The sequence below is a fragment of the Dermochelys coriacea genome, chromosome 6 (genome assembly GCF_009764565.3).
Source record: "Dermochelys coriacea isolate rDerCor1 chromosome 6, rDerCor1.pri.v4, whole genome shotgun sequence".
Lineage (NCBI taxonomy): Eukaryota > Metazoa > Chordata > Testudines > Dermochelyidae > Dermochelys > Dermochelys coriacea.
This window is the reverse complement of record NC_050073.1, coordinates 2881213-2901560: the sequence shown is the minus strand read 5'-3', so window position 1 is coordinate 2901560 and position 20348 is coordinate 2881213. Positions and strand designations below refer to the sequence as shown.

Below are 20348 nucleotides of genomic sequence, written 5' to 3'. Positions count from 1 at the left end.
GGAAGAAAGTTTCTAACCATCAGAAGAGGGAGGTTCAGGAACAGCCTCCCACTAGAATAAGTGGAGTTATACAACCTAACGTGATTTAAAGTGGAGCTGAAGAAGTTTATGAATGGAATCATATCATGTTGCTGCCTGCAACAGCAGTAGACTGGACTCAATGACCTCGGGGGGGTCACTTCCCGTCTTATGTTGCTCTTGGGATTGCCTGATGTTATGCACAATCATTTTGTGCAATTCAAAGAAATGGTGCAATCCGAGAAATCAGGATGGTGACCCAGAGAACTTGCCCCTCTCTCACAGCTGTTTATTGATTTTTTAAAAAATCAGTAACTATATTTATTGAGAAAATATCTTCCTGTATATCATCCTTCTAAAGGCGTCCTTCACTCCTTGTTTCTAAGGCTGTAGATCGGGGGTTCAGCAGAGGGAACACAGAGATGATGTTGTCTTGGTCCAAGGTGTAGCCAGAACTGGGTCGTAAATACATAAAATCAGAGTATCATAGAAGGTAGTGACAGCTGTCAGGTGAGAGGCACAGGTAAAGAAGGGTTTGAGTGGATCTTCAGGATGGTCTATTAAGAAGACGGCCTGAAACATAAGGCCATGTATCAGAGGCCTGGTGTGAGGCCTAAAGCCTGAGCTAAAGTAACCAAAACTTTGCAGATCTAAAGCAAAGCCAAGCTGTGAGCAAGAGGCAGGCCCTGTTCACAGAATCTGGCAAGAACAGGGCTGATTTTGCAGAATCACATGTGCTTAAGTAGTGCTAGGCACAAGAATATATACGCCAGCACATTCCAGAAAGGTGGTACCAGAACACATTGATACCAAACACATTCCCCAGAGATAACAGGAGCACGCTGACCCATCTTAAGGATAAGGTCAGGATGACAGCATGATGGATAGAGATGTTTTAATCAAACCAACATTTACAAGGTAATGGGCAGCCCTTGGATCCATCAATGGGTGGCACCCTAATACGTCAGAGGGTGTCACTCTGATACGTCAGGGGAAATACGTCACTTGTTTGTATTTGTATATACAGATGTATCTCAGAGGGAGTGTCTTTGGCCAGCCTAGGGAGCAGTGGAAAGTCCCACCACTGACTGAGTTGCGTCCAAGCATACAGGTCTGACTATTCATCCAGGTGCTATTACTGTGCTCTGTTGACAGGAAACCTGGCCAGGTGCGTTTGCTGAAAATTGAGTCTGTGGATTTATTGGGCTGTTTAATTGAGATCTGCTATCTCCACAGAGCTGGGACAGCACACTGAACAAACACACACACAGCCAACATCTGACCCCAGATGGTGATGAGGATGTACGTATAAGAGACTAGAACAACTAGTATAGTAATCATGACAAATATAGTCGATAAGGTGAAATGAATAACATCATTGCGTTGTGTATGTCAGAGCAGGACAGCTTAAGGATGGGGAGGGATGTCAGAGAAGAAATGATTGCTGACCCTGGGGTAAGAGAAAGACAAGCTGAATATACAAATTGTTCGGGCAGTTGAATTCACAAAGACACAACAACTATCAGCACACAGAGTTTCCTGGACATGATGACCCTCTAGAGCAGTGAGTTACAGATGACTGTGAAGCGGTCAGAGAGGCATGGTGGCCAGGAGGCATCATTCATTGGTCACAAAGATAAAGACGAAGAAAAATTTCACAGGGCATTCAGTGAATGAAATGATTCTGTTACTCTCTCTTACAGAAATCAGGAGCACCCTAGGTGCAATGACAGAGGAATAACCAACATCTACAATGGACAGATTACTGAGGAAGAAGCACAAAGGGGTGTGAAGATGGGAGTCAATCCTGACTAAAACAATCATCCCAAGATTCCCTACCAGTGTGATAACATAGCTTGGTAGGAACAACATGAAGAGTGGAACCTGCAGCTCTGGGTGGTCCATGAATCCCAGAAAAATCACCTGTGTCACCATGGTATGGGGGGGGGAAACTAAATTTTGCAAGTAAACAGGAGCCAAAAAGGGAGCATGTGTGGATTCCTTGTAACAACTCTGACTGCTCCTGTGAAATAGTGAGTCTTGGGGAATGTATTATGGCTTATGCACACACTTCCTCTTAGAGCTAGTTCACTGTCTCCTTACAGAAACACAGCACACTGTGCATTGTTTTGCATTCAATTAAATATGTGCAGAGATTCTGCCACAATATGAGAGACTGTCCAAATCTGAATCGTTTCCGTGCCAGAAATATCCCTTAGGGCACAGGGCTTTGCCATCCATGTCTCTTCTGCCCACCCTCTCTGTTGTTAAATCAGATTAGTTTGGAAAGGAGGTAAATCATCTCTTGCAAATGTATAGACAATAATGGATGGTGTAGAACGTTTTCATTTACACTGGTTTTCTCTTCTGGCTCCCATCAATGTCAGTGGGAGTTGATGACACTTGGCACCACTGAAACTAAAAGCAAAGGTCCTACGAAGGATCTGTCTCTAACATTGGGAATCCCAAGCAGAAAGATGTTGCAGGGCTAATATGTACCTATAGAGGCATTCATGTCATTGAATGTCTTTTTTTCTTCTTGAAGGCTAGATTTTAAATGGAAAGATCCGCTCAACTTTACAGAGTCACTAGCACCAAAGGACAATAATACATGTAGATGACCATAAGTGATAGCTAACATAAGGACCGTAACAAGTTCTAAAAATCATTTTTCCCCCCTCATTGGGTATATCTATGTGCCATTCCAAGGTGTGATTTCAGCTTGGGTATTCCTCAATCTCTACGGAAGTGGTGTAGGCCCAAAAACATAACTTTGAGAATTGTTATAAAGGATAATTATTTTAAGTGGTAATATTATAAGTGGGTACAGAGTAGACATAGGTGGGAAAAGGATTTCCTGTCTCCTGAACATATTCAAGTTTTCAAAATATTTTCCCATTCTACGTTGGGATGAAACCATATCTTCTGGAAAAACTTCACAGAAAGTGAGAGATAGAGAAGCTTGACCCATGAATAACCAGTAGCCCAGTGGTTAGGGTACTCATCTAGGTTAAGGGATGAACTGGTGGATTTTCAGCAGTTCCAGGGAGACTAGCTGACAGTCACTAATATGACTTGGCCCTCCACGTAAGCCCCGGATACTACCACTCAAAGTGCCATCAAGCAATGGCCTGGTGGGTCAGGATGACTTGACCACCACAGAAAAGGTTGGGGGAGAAAGGATGCTGGAGAGAATGTAGTAACACTTATAGAAAGGGGTCCATCAGTTTGTCATCATCCATGTCCATCACCTGCAGTACCATTCCCCATAGCTCTCTTCCCTCTAGGCAAACCCACAGTTTCTTGTGGATGCTCTTCCCCAGGCCACACCTAACTCTCCCCAAACTCACTATCTCACCCACCAAGCTGATCACAACTCCTTCTTCCCCTTTCCAAATCAGGCACTTGGACTTCGGTCTCTCACATCCCAGATCCGGCTTACAATCACTGGGCTGTCAAGATAGACTTTCTCTTTGTGTATCCCAGTGAATCCTTTATTATTCATCCAACAGGAGAGACTGAGAGACAGAGATGCACCATAGAATAGAAAACAGGGCAGACGTTAGGGCACTCACCTGTGATATTGGAAACATACATCTATTTCCCTGCTTTTAATTAGGCAAAGAAGTGATTTGAATAGCGGTCTCCCACATCCCAGGTGAGTGCCCTGATAGCTGGGATTTGGCTATTTTGGAGTTGCTCTCTCTAAATCTCTGGAGTTTAATCACAAATTCAATCGTGAATCTGAGAAATGTTTAATCAAAACTGAGACATTCCATTAAAAGATTCCTATTTGGCAAATCCATATTTGTGGTGGAAATCCATTTTTATTAAAAAGTTCCCCACCAACTTGAGTGCAGAGAATGTAAAGTGCCCACTTTGTGAGCAGCTGTTCAGTATTTTGTTTTAGCCTTATCATTCAATGTGTGGGCCCAGGTGTGACAGAGAGCTGGGCAAGAGTTGCTGACTCAGCCCTCTGTCACACCAGCTCCCATTAAGGGAAGCAAATTGGAGCTGGCTAGAAAAACCTGCACCTAGTTGGTGAATGGGAGACAGTTACCCACCCAATTAGCCTGGGGCTATAGAAAAGGCTGAGAGAACAGCAGCTAAAGGGGGAGGAAAGGAGAGAAAGGAAGTGCTTGTGCCCTCTTAAGTGTATGTGCATACCAGCAGTGTATGGTGGAAGGGGGAGCAGAAACTGTAAGTGAATGATATCAGTGGTTACTGAACCTTAGGGTTTCTGAGTGACTATGTAAGCACAACAGGGGCAAGAGCCAAGAGGGCCCTGCTACACCAGGCCTTATTTAAACTCTTCCAGCCTTGTGCTGGAGACAGAATTCCTAATTTGCTCATGTGCTTTTCTATGGTGTTTGTCACTGTAGTGTCTGAGTTTATTTTCAAAATATCCCTGTGAGGTAGGGAACTGAGGCACAAAGACATTAAAGTCAAAACCTGCCACTAATTTTGGGTGCCCAATTTGGGACCCTGCAACAGCCCAGATCTGGAATTGCTGGGAAAATCCTGCTCAGACCCTGGAATCCCTGGGATGTTACCTGCCCAGGGCAGATGGAATCTTGGGGGGATTAAACTGGGAAGCTCTAGCAAATCTCTATTGATCCTCAGTGAGCAGCAATTTTTTAAATGGTCAAATTTGGGCAGCTTTTCATGAGACTGGCATAAGGCACTGCCCTGTCAAATTTCAAGTCACTGCTGCAAAGCTTGGGGTCACCAGAGCTTTTCAGAGGAAAAGTCATCTGTGGGGGTTTTTTTTGTTTGTTTGTTTTTAATGTGGGTACACCAATGTCTTTTTCCCTAGCTTTGGTCTCACAAATGGCAGATCAGGCTGAAACTTTCCAACTAAATAAATTTCAATCTGAGGCAGGCAGCAGCATTTTAAGTCAGGTCAATACACCGACAAGAAGCATTTCAATTTTGGAATATCCACATGTTTCATGTTGATCAAAAATTTGAAAACCAAACATTTTGACATGTGCAAATGGGCATTTTTCAGAATTTCCATTCTGTTCAAAATGTTGTTAGTTTAGCTTTTTTTCCCCCTTGATTTGTCAACATTTGTTTGCATCCCAAGTCAGTTTTTCCCATGGCATGGAAATTCTGAATTTCACTCAGCTGTGTCCTGTAGAACAGACTCAGCTACAGCAGGGTAAAGGTGTTTTGTTATAGGATAGCACTAGGGAGAAAGCACTAATGCAATGTGATAGGTAGCTTTGTGGTGCAATGGCTAGTCCATGATCCCTGCTAATGGAGGTGGTGATGCACAGATTGGGGATTCACCAGAGTCAATCCTTTCAACATTTCCTTTATGGCCTGTATTACAGAGGAGGTCAGGCTAGCTGGTTACGATGGTCCTCTCTGGCCTATAATCTATGGACCTATTCAGTATATGGCACCTTCATATTGATATAACTTCATCCACACTGATGCTTATACCAGTATAACTATAACAGTGGAGAAGCACATCCCTAACAGATATAGCAATACCTGTAAATCTTTCGGCTGTAGCCCAGATCTAAGTGTTGGCACATGGCAGAGATGAAACCTGTAGTCCTAAATCTAATTGCCACTTTGGGCATCTCAATCCAAAACCAGGCCCCATTGCTATTCCTGAAATCCCCTCTCAGCTGAGGCCAAACCCCATAGGTGCCTAAACTCACTTGGCACCTACATTCTTGCAGTAAAAGCTCCTTTGTGCCTGTTTCAGCCTCTGAGTATGCACACTGCTACTTCTTTCTGAGCATCCAGATGCCTACCCCCTCCACCTCAAAGGAGAAGAGATTTGATCAGGGGTCTCCCACCTCTCCTGTGGGCACTCTAGCTGTGGAAATATGGGATATTCTAGTGTGGTTCTCCCTCAATCTCTCCTGTTAGAAGAGATCATTAAAATGTCTTTTATGTCTCCTGGAGGCTGGGGATAATAAATCACAGATTCCAAAATAGAACAGCTCTGACGTTCTATCAGGGGGTAGCCATGTTAGTCTGTATCCACAAAAACAACACGGAGTCCGGTGGCACCTTAAAGACTAACAGATTTATTTGAGCATAAGCTTTCGTGGGTAAAAAACCCACTACTTCAGATGCATGGAGTGAAAATTACAGATGCAGGCATGACTGTACTGACACGAAGAGAAGGGAGTTACCTCACAAGTGGAGAACCAGTGTTGGCAGGGCCGATTCAATCAGGATGGATGTGGTCCACTCCCAATAATTGATGAGGAGGTGTCCGGTTTGGCCAATGTACATGGCAGAGGGGCATTGCTGGCACATTAGTAGACCTGATGGTGTGGCTGATGTGGTTGGGTCCTCTGGTGTTGCTAGAATTGAATAGGGACTGGGAGTGGCTGGCTCACTACAAAAGCAGCTTTGCCTCTCTGGAATTGACACCTCCTCATCTATTATTGGGAGTGGACTACATCCACCCTGATCGAATTGGCCCTGTCAACACTGGCTCTCCACTTGTGAGGTAACTCCCTTCTCTTCATGTGTCAGTATAACAATGCCTACATCGATAATTTTCACTTCATGCATCTGAAGAAATGGAAGTTTTTTACCCAGGAAAGCTTATGCCCAAATAAATCTGTTAGCCTTTAAGGTGCCACCGGACTCCTTGTTGTTTTTCTGACATTCTGAGGTTCATGCTGCTTCAGGGATTTTGTCCCTAGTTGCCACCAAACCACATAAGAATCCCTTGTGTCAGCCCTACACTATTCTACTGGGATCAGTGATAACATACCTCTTTTTCCACAGGTAGGCTTAATCCACTCAGCTCCAACAGAGTAGGAATAAATATTCTCTTGATCTTTTCCTTTTGGACTTTAAATTACATTCCCTGTCATCAGCTTTTCAGATATTTTGACCTGATATTTATTTTTTGGCTTTTCTGCTTCAGAATAATACACAGTGGGAAAAGGTACATGATGCTACAGGATTGCTTGTGATGACGGTATCTATTTGCAGTAGAATCAAATAGTGTAAGATAAATAGCAGACAGGGAAAACCATAAAATATAATCTCTTGTTTTCTTATGTCTTATTTTGCCATTTCATTTATTTATTTAGTCTCAAATGTGTTCTTTTGCATGAAGAATTGTGGTGTTAACTCAAAAATTCTAGAGAGGATCTGGTGCTGCAGGGACAATTTTAAGAACTGAAGTTCTCTATTTACACACCGAATGGGTACAGCATAAATTAAAGGCAACTCAAGATTCCAGTCTACAATACAACATCTCCTTCCGACAGTCTGCAGGGCAAGGAAGATACACACCAGCAGGTAAGAGGATCAGACACAGAGTCCTCAGAAAACTTTGTCAGACACCTGGTTCGCAAAAAGAAAAGGAGTACTTGTGGCACCTTAGAGACTAACAAATTTATTAGAGCATAAGCTTTCGTGAGCTACAGCTCACTTCATCGGATGCATCCGATGAAGTGAGCTGTAGCTCACGAAAGCTTATGCTCTAATAAATTTGTTAGTCTCTAAGGTGCCACAAGTACTCCTTTTCTTTTTGCGAATACAGACTAACACGGCTGCTACTCTGACACCTGGTTCTGTGCCTGTTCTGAGGAGGAACATAATATTTCTGTCTCAGCTTAATATCACTTGTAACACAATGCTCTTGGTTCTCTCATTGGCACTGGGGATGAAGCCCAGGACCTCAGGATCTGAAAAAACGAACTACCTGATTTAAAATGTCTCTGTTTGTTAGCTCTGTGTGGTCCAGTCTCTGGAGGAGGACAGAGCTATGAAGTGTGAGTTTAGGTTACACAATCAAGCACCTTTATCAGCTCTATATTTAACCACAAAAAGAATCGGACATTTACTACTGGAGGAGCTGGTGGTGTTTTCTGTATTAGGCTACCGAGCACTTTCCATTCTAACAGCTTCTTGTATTCTTGTTTTTTGAGAAGCTAAAACACCTCCATTGTTTGCAGCAAGTTTTTGAACTTCAGTTGGGAGAAAACTCTCAGACTTGAAGAGCATTTTTGTTTGTCTGGGTTTTTTTCCCCATGAAATATTCTTCAGGTTTAGCTGAGTTATAGCTTTTGACAACCACTGTCACCATTTTTTTTGTTTCAGTTGTGAGCAAAATTTGAGCTTTCTGCCAGTATAATACCTGTAATCTAGACAGATGGGCCCATGTTACCACCAAAAAAAGCAGCAGACATTGACAATGTTACACCTGGAATAGTGACTGCTTCTGGACCTTCTCAACCAGAGTTGACTGGAGCAGGAGAGAGCCACCTCCACTTTACATATATGGCCGAGTGGTTCATTCCCTTCTCTGGGGATTTTATGTGGGCAGGCTCTCCCCCAGTTTCCCCAGAAGAAGAGAGGCAGAATACTGTGCCAGGCTCTCCACAGATCCTACACATCTCCCTGGTCATCTATAGGAAAACAGCTTGCTCTTGCAAAGGCCTGTAACAGAAGTGATAGAAGTCTGTAATGCAGTGGAGGTGGTTACAGATGCAAACCAAGAGGATGCAGAATGGAGGTGTTGTGACAGAATTGAGTGTTGTCTTTTTAAAAACCTAGGAAATTACATAATATAGTTTTGCATAACAGAGCATCATTTACGTTGTTTACTCAGTCACAAAAGTTAGTCTGTCCTATACACTGAATAAGGCAGGGGTCCAGTGGTTTTAAGAAAAAACAGTGTGTGATAATGTAATTAAAGACTAGCATAATGCAAACACCAAGAGGGCAGAATTAAGGTTGCATAGGCAACCACAAATCTGGCATTTCCTAATTTTCAATTGCTGAAGTTTTCAACTGTAAAGTCTTTTTTGAGCAGGGTTTTTTTTTTGTATGTTTTATTTGGGGAGGAGGGGTTGATTCACAGTATGAATATTAAGAACTGTTACATTAGGTATGATACAGACATTTGCAAGGGATGTAAACCTTCCTGCTTCAGAGCATGATGCAACCACTAATTGCCTGGATGGAGGATGAAAATACCCCTATAGGCATGTTGTTGAATAACTTCCTACTGTGAGGGCTTTGCCCCTTTACCTGAAGCACACGGCAGAGACTGCCAATGGATAGTCAATACTCAATAAGATGCATCATTTGTCTGATCTGGTATGGAAATTCCTATGTTCCCTCTATTGACTAAAAATTTCATTTCTTTTTACTTGTCTAGCACAGGTGTAAAGACGGAGGGAATATGCAGAATCCCGAGACCTGTGGTTTTTCCAGTAACTAGGAAACTCCCACATTATCTCCAGCTCATTTGCTTTCTATCCTAAAGATTACAAACGGACATAATGGGCGCAAAGCATCTCAGCACAGATCTCACATTGTGTTACCGTGTCACTGGCCAGATTCTGATCTCAGTCACACTAGTGTGAAGGTAGAGTAGCTCAGCTGAAGTCAATTGGTTAATGAGGAGTCAAACCAGCCCATAACTTCCTCCACCAAATACAAACCACAATGAAATTTACTGAGTGTACACCTACATCATGACTGATAAGAAATGTTATCTTTTGAGCATCTCTTTGTGAATCTAAATTTCTATTTAGGCACCTATATAAAAGGGGCACTGAGCATCCCTTGTGCCCTTTGAGGTCGTTTGGATTAGGAAGAGAAAATCAAAGACTATGAATAATCTCTATAGTATTGATCATTTGTGTACATTGATAGATTAGGAATGTTTAGTTTAGAAGGGAGGCAAATAATCTCTCTCATTTTATAGAAGATTTGACCCACTGGATGGTTTCATGCATATTAACACAGAGTATACAATATTTCTGTAGCTGGAACATGTCCTATATCTAATGGAAAGCATGTGAGAAATACAAAGAGAACATTCCCTAGGAGTGTCCTGTGATGTATTATGTTTATACACTATTTCACAGGAACAATCACCAGGATTATGAGGGATCTGTACTCAATACTTTATTGGCCCGTGATTAATTGTAATCCTTATTTTTATTTTTCACCAGCAGAGGAGAGAGTTTCTGGAATAAATGGCAGAGAGAAACCACACCACAGTGACAGAGTTCATTTTCGTAGGATTCACAGATCATCCAGATCTACAGATCCCCCTCTTTATGTTGTTCCTAGTGATGTATGTGGTCAGCCTGATGGGGAATCTTGGGATGATAGCGTTAATCATGGTTGAAACCAGACTTCATACCCCCATGTACTTTTTCCTAAGCCAGATGTCCATTGTAGATATTGGATATTCCACAGCCATAGCTCCCAGGTTGCTAACGACCTTTGTAGCAGAGACTAGAACCATTCCTTTCATTGAGTGTGCAGCACAACTATTCTTTGTCTGTTTCTTTGTGACCAGTGAATGTTGCCTCCTGGCTGTGATTGCGTATGACCGCTTCAAAGCGATCTGTAATCCACTGCTCTACAGAGCCATTATGTCCAAGAGGCACTGTGTCCTGTTGGTGGCTGGTACATATGTCTGTGGCTCTGTGAATTCAGTTGTGCAAACTCTATTTATATTCAGTCTGTCCTTCTGCAGCTCCAGTGTTGTCAACCATTTCTTCTGTGACGTGCCCCCCATGCTGAAGCTATCCTGCTCTGACACCCAGGTCACTGACCTTGTACTTTTCACTTTCTCTACTGTAATTGTCACAACTACTTTCTTGGGCGTCCTAATCTCCTACATGTGCATCCTCGTGGCCATTCTCAGGATCCATTCTGCCAAGGGGAGACGCAAAACCTTTTCCACCTGTGCCTCCCACCTGACAGTCGTTGCTATGTTTTATGGGGCGCTGATATTTATATATTTAAGACCCAGTTCCAGCTATTTGATGGACCAAGACAAGGTTACCTCTGTGTTTTATGCCCTTGTGATCCCCATGTTGAACCCCCTGATCTACAGCCTGAGAAACAAGGCGGTAAATGATGCCTTTAAAAGGGTGATATACAGGAAGATTTTTTCTTGGCAATTATAATCATTATTATATTTTAACCAATAAACAGTAGATGGAAGAATGAATTCTCTGTATCAGTATCCTTAGTTCTCCGACTCAGCTACTCCATGTGATGTTAAATTGTATTTGACTGCGTACAGAAAATATAATAGAAATTGCTGTTTTCAAGATCCACAAATGAGGGTCTGTGACACTATGTAGAATTGGCAAGATGCTCTGGCATTTGGCTTAAAGGACAATTGTTGTTGGTCCCAAAGCTGATCCCTGAGGAACTCCACTAGTAACTCCCTCCAGCCTGACAGTTCACCTTTCAATATGACTGCTGTAGTCTCCCCTTTAACCAATTTCTTATTCCTTTCAATCTTCATTTTGATCCCCATCTTTTCCAATTAAACTAATAATTCCCCATGTGTCACTGTATCAAATGCCTTACTGAAATTTAGGTAAATGATAAATACCTTGGAGGGAGAGGAATTATTTAAACTCTGTACCAATGTGGACACAAGAACAAATGGATATTGTGGAAGAAAACAAGTTCATTCTTCTAGTTTGGATGCAAGAAGTTAGACACAGTTTTACTTTTAGGCAATTGCAAGAAGGAAGACAGCAGTTTGGACAGAGTGTCTGTTATGCTAATTTTTAAAGTATAAACTATATAAAGCATGTATTAATACCATTTTATTCACATAAAACTCTGCTTTGTTTATACATTTTTTAAATATTTTTTTTACTACAATTATATTTTATTATTTTAAAGCAAGGTTAAAACCAGCTTTGCTTTGCAATTTTTGTACACTTACACCAGTTTTGCCTTGATAAGTTTTGCGTTATTAGGGGTTAGTTAGCTTGACTTTTGTAGGTTTTTTTTGTTTTTTGTTTTTCTTAACAGAACTAAGATGGCTGCACTTAAATCCCATTTTTTTACTTTCACACTCCCCCCCCCCCTTTAGTGCTTTTAGCACAACCATCATTTTTAAACTTTTTATTTTTTAGTCCTTGTATGTTTGATTTTAGATTAAAAGGATCAGGATTAGCCCATAACTTTTGGTTGGATGTAACAATAATGCATAATTAGTATGAACATGAAAGGTATTTTTGTTTTTTTATAACAACATTTTTAAATTAAACAGAAACAATAAAAAACAATGTTGTTGTTGTAATAGTATGCTGGGGTTATTTTGTAGCCTTAGTTACATAGCACAATACATTATAATTAGTCCATAAAATAAATGCTTTATAGACTTATGAAAGGCATGTTTTTTAATTTGATATATATTTTGAAGCCCATAGATTTGGCCTTGTCATTTAGAGATTTATTTGAAACTTTTGGTAGGAGTGAGTGTAGGTTTTGGAATTAGTTGGAGATTAAGGTGGCTTAATTAAAGGGTATTTGAAGCCTAAGATTTAATTATAGGATTTTATTTGCAGGACAATAGATAATGATTTTTTGCAGCAGTGGTGAAATTAAAATGTATGGTTTGCAAAATGATGACCTTAATGTTTACACAGCTGTAATTTGCTTGGAAGAGCAGGTGTTTTGTTAGGGTAGCTTTTTGTTTTCTACTTTTTTAAAAAACGCTGTTATAAACAGTGACAATTTTTTTTGGCTTTAACTTTTGTACACGCTGAGGCTCTGCGGGCTATAAAGGCCAAAAATGTTTGTTTGGCTTTTTATTTTTATGTAAACATTGGGTATTTTAGGAGCACTGACTATAAATTGGCTAGACATACCAAGAGAATTAATTTTTTAAATATTATTGTGAATATATAATTTAAATACTATTGTTTAATTTAATATGCATTTTTTTACAGACCCACAAGATTTGGTATGTGGGAGCCCACACCCCTTTAAGTGGCCCATATGCTTGGAAGGAGCACTGTGAGCGCCTGCAACTTTACCCTGAAAATTTTTAAATATGTTTTTACGGCCACAAGTTAGATGGCATTTTTGAAGCATTAGTAAGGGCAGTGGGCCAGGCCTGGTGCTTAAGGTTACTTTGAATGGCCATTAGCTGGTGGTTTAGGACATTTTGAATTTTTGAACATGCCAGATTTTACTGCAATTTTTTTGGCCTTAATGATATTTAATACCATTTTTATTAACAACCTGTGGGTTATTAACCTAAAGGCGGAGATGACGTGTAATTTACCCATTTTAGCTTGCACTTGGGTTAACTGTGTTTTAGGAATAAGACTAGTGGCCTTTTTTAGTTGCCCTGATTTTTTTTATGTTGTCTTTTATAAATGTTTTAAATTGCTGCTGCACTATTGGCACCACTTGACAGGTGATTGACCAATTTTTTTTCTTTAAGAGAAGAAACATGCGCTTTGCTCTGCTAACCGAATGGCAGCTTTTTTGGAGCAGTTTGGATAGATATAAGTGACCTGAAAGCTAAATAGGGGCAGAGTCAATTTTATAGTTTTTAATATAGCATGAATTACTATTACTTGGTATTTTAGCACATTTCTTTTAGTAAAGTACCATACCACATTTGTTGTTTAAATAGTTTTATATACTTTTAAGAAGCATTGACATGAATAGCATCGGAAGGGGTATATTGCAATATGGTACAGATTAGGTTATTAATTACTGAGACTATTTAAAGTACAGGTAAATTTTTGGTGGCAGAACACACCCTTTTTTAAATATGAATTTGATTATTTACTAAATGGGTCGCCAAAACAATAAGGACCCTTTTTTGACCTATTATAGACCCCTGAAATGTCTATTATATTAACCCCACTATAAAACCACTAATTTTAATTTTAGATTTTTGGGGCTTATTTGTAGTGATATTGTATACTTTTATTTGTATTGACTAGTTTGTTATAATTGTTTTTCAATATGGGATATTTTGAACCTTTAAATTTTTGTAAACAATATTTAAATAAATTATTGAAATGTGAAGGCCTTGGCCCTTGGGTTCTACTAGAATATATGGTATTGTTTGTATTTGGATGTGTTATGGGGGTAGTAGTATTGTGGAGGAAATGGTTGGGGCAGTGGCAACAAGGCACCTTTGGTATTTATTTGAAAGCGAATTAGGGAGGGCAATACATGCTGAAGGTACTTATTTAAAAACACAGGACGCAACCTATGAAATAAACCCCCAAACCCAATTAATACACATTTTTAAGCATGGATTTGACAAGATTTTTTTTTTTGCCATTGTATAATGCTACGCCTTGTTTACCAGGGCCAGTTTTTAATGTTTTTGTTAGGAATTTTTGGACTTTGGCGGTTTTAGCAGAGCGAGCGGTTTTTGGTGGCGGTGAGTTTTGGAGCAATTGTGGCTTAGTACTGTGGAAGAATTTTTTTTTTTTTTAGTTTAAATGCAGCAAGTCAAACAGTTTATACTTCAAAAACTACTAAGGGAAAGGTATCTGTCCATTGTATCTCTGTCCATTGTATTTCTTCCCTTGCAATTGCTTAAAAAATAAACATTATAAAGCAGTATTTATACCCTTTGATTATATAAGATGGTGTCTTTGTTTATACTTTGATATTTTATTTGTTTGTAACCTTTTTTCCTAACAATTCCATTTTTATTTTAAGGCAAGGTTAAACAGCTTTGCTTGCAGTTTTTTATACGCTTTACCAGGTCTGCCTTTACAAATTTTGCGTTATTATGGTTCTGCGTTAGCCTGACTGTTGCTTTGTTTTTAACACAACTGAGAGTCCTATATTTAATTTTTTAAATTTTTTTACACTCCCCCCTTTTGTGCATTTTTTAGCACAACCACCATTTTAAAATTTTTATTTTTATTAGATTTTGTATTTTTAATTTTAGATTAAATGGTTAGCCTTATAAACTGACTGGATATAACAAAGCATACTGTTTGAACATGAAAGGTATTTTTGTTACTTTTTTTTACAACTTATTTTTAAACTACACAAAAACAATAAAAACATTACTGTTTTTATTGTAACAGTCTGCTGGGGTTGATTTATAGCCTTAGTTACATAACACATTACATTATGATTAGTATATAAAATAGACACATTTTAAACTGTGGAATGCATGTTTTTTAATTTAATATATAATTTGAAGTATGATATATTTGAAGTACATAAATATATATGTACATAAATGAAGTACATAAATTTGACCTTGTAATTTAGAGATTTTTTTTAACCTTTGGTAGGAGTGAGTGTAGGTTTTGGAATTGGTTTGGTATTAAGGTAGTTTAATTAAAAGGTATTTGAAACCTAAGATTTAATTGTAGGACTTTATTTGCAGGCCAATAATGTAATTGTTCACAGCAGTGATGAGATTAAAATGTATATTTTACAAAGTGGTGGCCTCAGCATTTACACAGCAGTTACTAACTGGGAAATTAGGTGTTTTGTTAGGGTAGTTTTCAGTTTTCTAATTTTTTTTTAACAACCATTGTTAAAAGCAGTGACTACTTTTTTTGGCTTTAGCTTTTGTAAGCACTGAAGCTGTGGGGGCTTTAAAGACCAAAGTGTTTCTTTTTATTATTATTTTTATGTAAACATTAGGTGTTCTCTTAGGAGCACTGACAACAAATTGGCTAAGCATACAAGGTGGTTTAATTTTTTAAATATTACAGTGAATTGTTTAATTTTATGTGGCTTTTTTTTTTTACGGACCCGCAGGATTTGGCATGTGGGAGTCCACACCCCTTTAACCGGCCCATGTGCTTGGAAGGAGCACTGCGAGTGCCTGTAACTTTACTCTGAAAATTTTTAAGTGTGTTTTTTACGGCCACAGATTAGATGGCACTTTTGAAGCACTAGTAAGGGCAGTGGACCAAACCTGATGCTTAAGATTACTTTGAATGGCCATTAGCTGGTTATTTAGGAAATTTTGAATTTTTGAACATGCCAGATTTTACTGCATTTTTTTTGCCTTAGTGATATTTAATACCATTTTTATTAACAGCTTTTGGGTTATTGAACTAAGGGTGGAGATAACATGTAATTTACCAACTTTAGTCTGTACCTGGTTTAACTGTGCTTTAGTAATAAGTCCAGTGGCCTTTTTTAGCTGTTTTATATTTTTATTATGTTGTTGGCCTTGAGATGTTTTAAATTGCTGTTGCACTAATGGCACCATTTTATAGGTTTTACCAGATTTTATTTTTCTAGAGGAGATCCATGGCCTTTGTTGTGCCAACCGAATAGCAGTCCCCTTGGAACAGTTTGGATATATAAAATTGACCTGAAACTAGATATGGCAAAACAAATTTTACGATTTGTAATGTAACATAAAATACTAACTAACCGTAATTAAACACACTTTTTTTAATAAATACCATACCACATTTGTTTAAAATTTTTTATGTACCTTTAAGAAGCATTGACATTAATAACATAGGAAGGGGTATATTGCAATACGGTACAGATTAGGTTATTAATTACTGGGACTATTTAAGTACAGGTAAATTTTTGGTGGCAGAACACACTTTTTTTTTTTAATTATTAATTTGATTATTTACTAATTGGGTCACCAAAAACAATAAGGACCCCTTTTTTATATATACTACAGACCATGTATGGCCATTATATTAACCCCATTATAAAACCCACTAATTTTAAATTTTTTAGGCTTATTTGTAGTCATGTGATATACCTTTACTTTTACAAACCGGTTTGGTTTTTATTTAATTGTTTGCTTATATGGGATATTTTGAACGTTAAAAATTTTTTTAAACAATATTTAAATTACGAAAGTGGAAAGGCCTTGGCCATTGGGGGTTAGAATATATGGTATTGTCTGTATTTGGATGAGTTATGGGGTGATAGTATGGAGAAAATGGCAGGGACAGTGGCAACAAGGTGTTTTTGGTATTTCACAGGTTTCAGAGTAGCAGCCGTGTTAGTCTGTATTCGCAAAAAGAAAAGGAGTACTTGTGGCACCTTAGAGACTAACAAATTTATTAGAGCATAAGCTTTCGTGAGCTACAGCTCACTTCATCGGATGCATTGAAGTGAGCTGTAGCTCACGAAAGCTTATGCTCTAATAAATTTGTTAGTCTCTAAGGTGCCACAAGTACTCCTTTTCTTTTTGGTATTTGTTATTTAACAGCCAATCAGAAAGGACAATACATGCTGAAGATACTTATTTAAAAACACAGGGTGCAGCCTGTGGAATAAACCCCCAAATTTAATTAAACCACCTTTTTTAAGCATGGGTTTTACAAGTTTTTTTTGGACAGTGTATAATTTTTTTGGCCTGTATAGCATTCCTTTTTTAACAGGGTTAGTTTTTAATGTTTTATGTAGTTAGGAATTTTGACTTTAGCACTTTTAGCTGAGCGAGCCTGGTTTTTGAAGCAGTTGTGGTTTAATACCATGCAGGGGAAGGTTACAAGCACATTACCCTGCAGTGGTTTAGTTTTTTTTAGCAAATGCTGGCTGTATGGTAATTTCATTAGTGGACAAGGGAGAGGTTACTAGCACTTCACCTTGTCCATGTTTTTTTGTTTGTTTGTTTTGTTTTTGCTCTCCAGGAGGAGGAAAAGAAATACCAGAAGGAGGGACAGTGCCAAACAAAGCAAACGTGAAAGAACAAGGATAAAACAGATAGATGGTGTGCACTGTTTAGGGTTTTTTCCCTTTAAACTGTCTCTGATTTTTTTGTTACCAATTTAGTTAATTAGGCTAAGACCAGAGCATCACAGGGGCGGAGATGAAGAGAACACACCATGTGACTGAATTTTAAAGCTTTATTAATAAAATAATAACACAGTGGTGAGTGCAGGAACTGCTTTTACGTCACTTAAAGGAAGAAAAAACGTTAATACTTAAACCCTGATCCACTTTTATACTTATAAACCTGGCCAGCCCTGGGGGTAGGAGAGAGAGAGAGAAAGTGGATGGTAGGTTGTTTTGTGTATAGATTATTTAGTGGTACGCTGCAAATTCTTGAACTTGCTTTTCCTTTGGGAGTGATTTTTACGCCCTGGGTTTTTTGGGGCATTCCTTTTAGAGACCTTTGCTTGGTATTTTAGTTTAGGCCGGCTGTTTGTGGCCTTATTGGCTTTTTCAAACCATACTGGCTTTAGGATTGCACAGGCAGACTGTTGGGTTTTACTGGGCGGCCAATCTTTGCAAATGTAATTTTAGTTTCACAACTTATTTGCTTTTGTTTTATGTGTGTTTATATAATGTTTTTAGCCAGCTGGGGCTGAAAGCAATTTTTTGTGCTTGGCTTGGTCTCTATTTTTGATTTTTTGAATGCAGGGCAGCTTTTTATTTTTTAGGCCAGACTGACTTTTTAAATTAACCCTTCCCCCTGCACCCCCCCTTTTTTTTTTTTTTGCATTTAGCTTTAACTAATTGGGGATATGAAAGAGCTGAGAGGGTTAACAATATAGTTTGGGTAGGGAGGCATTTGGTTGCATTACATTTAGTTTTTAAATTTTGTACTTGAGTTTTTAACTTTTGGGGGGGAGTTTTTTAGCTTTTGCACTTGAGACTTATGGAGGTTTTTGTAGCTCTTTTTGAGGAGTATGATTTCATTTAAATTGAAGGTACCTTTTAGGGGGAATTGTTTAGAGGGATTATTATGTAAAAAATTTAATTACACAAGGGAGTATTTTGTTCGCTTAGCAGCTTATTTCCTGTTCGCTTAGCAGCTTATAAACTGGGGAAACTATTTTATTTTGTTTGCTGTGTTAGCGGCTTATAAGCTAAAAAGATATTTACATACTTTAGGGAAAGGGTTTGCAAGGTAGCAGCTTATAAGTAGGAAAGGCTTTTACTTTTTTGCTGGGTCACGAGGTTTGGCTGACCCCCCCCTTGCGTTTAGAACTTTTTTACTTAGAGAGTGGGGGCCCTGGTGTGGCTGAAGTTAGCGGCATTTACTTTTTATACATTTACTTATTTTTATTTATTTTTTATAAATAGATGCATTTTTTAACTATAACCTTAATTTTTTATGTTTGGATTTAATACAATCTTATTGAGGCAGCAAAAATTTTTAGCATTGATTAAGTTTGACCTTAACCTTATATTGGGGCATGGAAAAAAGTTTTTCAGCACCACTTTGCACTTGGCCTTGTTGCATAATGAATAAGTTTGCATGGTGTGAGCCCAAAGGGACAGACGGCCCCTTGGTTAGTTTTTGTTTGTTTATACCCCAGTATAGATTTTTAAAGGTTTTTTTTTTTTTTTTTTTTTTTTTTTTAAACTTTTGTTTGGCACTTTGGGGTTTGAAGGGGAACGGTTTGTAGCAGTTGCTGCTGTTTTAGCCGGGCGTTGCTATCCGAGTCACAGCACCAAATTGTGGAAGAAAACAAGTTCTTACTTTTAGTTTGGATGTAACAAGTTAGACAGTTTTATTTTTAGGCAATTGCAAGATGAAAGACAGCCATTTGGACAGAGTGTACTTATGCAAATTTTAAAAGTATAAACAATGTAAAGCAAGTATTTATAACTTTTTATTATGTATGTAATAAAGCTTTGTTTTGTTTATACTTTTTTATATTTTTGTGGCAAAAATGTTAAACAATTACATTTTATTTTTATTTTAAGGCAAGGTTAAAACCAGCTTTGCTTTGCAATTTTTATACACTTACACCAGTTTTGCCTTTATAAGTTTTGCGTTAGTTAGCCTGACTTTTGCTTTGTTTTCAACAGAACTAAGATGGCTGCACTTAAATCACTTTTTGTTACTTCCACAGGACATTTAGACTTGAAATTAGACAAAGGTTTCTAACAATCAGAGGAGTGAAGTTCTGGAACAGCCTTCCAAGGGAAGCAGTAGGGGTGAAAGACCTTGCTGGCTTCAAGATTAAGCTTGATAAATTTATGGAGGAGATGGTATGATGGGTTAACATGATTTTGGCAATTAATTGATCTTTGACTATTTGTGGTAGATGGGGTGTTGGATGGGATGGGATCTGAGTTACCCAGAAAAGAATTCTCCTTAGTATCTGGCTGGTGAGTCTTGCCCACATGTTCAGGGTTCAGTTGATCACCATATTTGGGATCAGGAAGGAATTTTCCCTCAGGGCAGATTGGCAGAGGTCCTGGGGTTTTTTTGCCTTCCTCTGCAGCAAAGGGCACAGGTCACTTGCTGGAGGATTCTCTGCACCTTGAAGTCTTTAAACCATGATTTGAGGACTTCAATAGCTCAGATGCAGGTGAGAGGTTTATTGCAGGAGTAGGTGGGTGAGATTCTGTGGCCTGCACACAACATGCACCATTAAAGTCACGTGTTCTGTATGGCTGATGTCAGGTGTGCAGTCTAGAATAACAGGGTAATATCTTGCTGACTTAAGATCTCCCACAATCTTCCATTTGACTTTTGTTGCCAGTAACTGTATGATCTCATTTTGAATAGTTTTCCAAGGCAGTAGTGTGTGTACATTTCTTGGGTTATGACACTTCTTAGAAGCTCCTGGAGTACAGCATCAAACTCAGCCATCAGCTCCACAATTTTAAGGAATCAGAGT

General features: G+C 38.7%; 1 protein-coding gene and 1 long non-coding RNA gene across 5 annotated transcripts; one reads left to right on the top strand and one right to left on the bottom strand.

Moving 5' to 3' along the window:
- Positions 1 to 4093: 4093 nt before the first annotated feature.
- LOC119857583 (olfactory receptor 1019-like) lies at positions 4094 to 10987 on the top strand. Of its 4 annotated transcripts, none has more exons than XR_006282261.1 (3): positions 4094 to 4218; positions 7121 to 7305; positions 9978 to 10987. XR_006282261.1 is itself a non-coding variant. In XM_038406711.1 (3 exons), exon 3 carries the CDS (start codon positions 9999 to 10001, stop codon positions 10941 to 10943), a length of 945 nt encoding a protein of 314 aa, XP_038262639.1. In that variant the 5' UTR covers positions 4094 to 4218; positions 7121 to 7305; positions 9975 to 9998; the 3' UTR covers positions 10944 to 10987. The 4 variants fall into 4 exon arrangements, 3 of the variants coding, with proteins under 3 accessions (XP_038262639.1, XP_043373122.1, XP_038262641.1); XM_038406711.1 differs by having other exon boundaries at positions 9975 to 10987; XM_043517187.1 differs by having other exon boundaries at positions 4106 to 4218; positions 7095 to 7305.
- An 860-nt stretch (positions 10988 to 11847) lies between these two features.
- On the bottom strand, positions 11848 to 15433 carry LOC122460769. The gene is made up of 2 exons (XR_006282262.1): positions 15034 to 15433; positions 11848 to 12219 (listed from the first exon to the last, which is right to left on the bottom strand). It is a non-coding gene; the product is annotated as an uncharacterized LOC122460769 (long non-coding RNA).
- Between the last annotated feature and the right edge of the window lie 4915 nt (positions 15434 to 20348).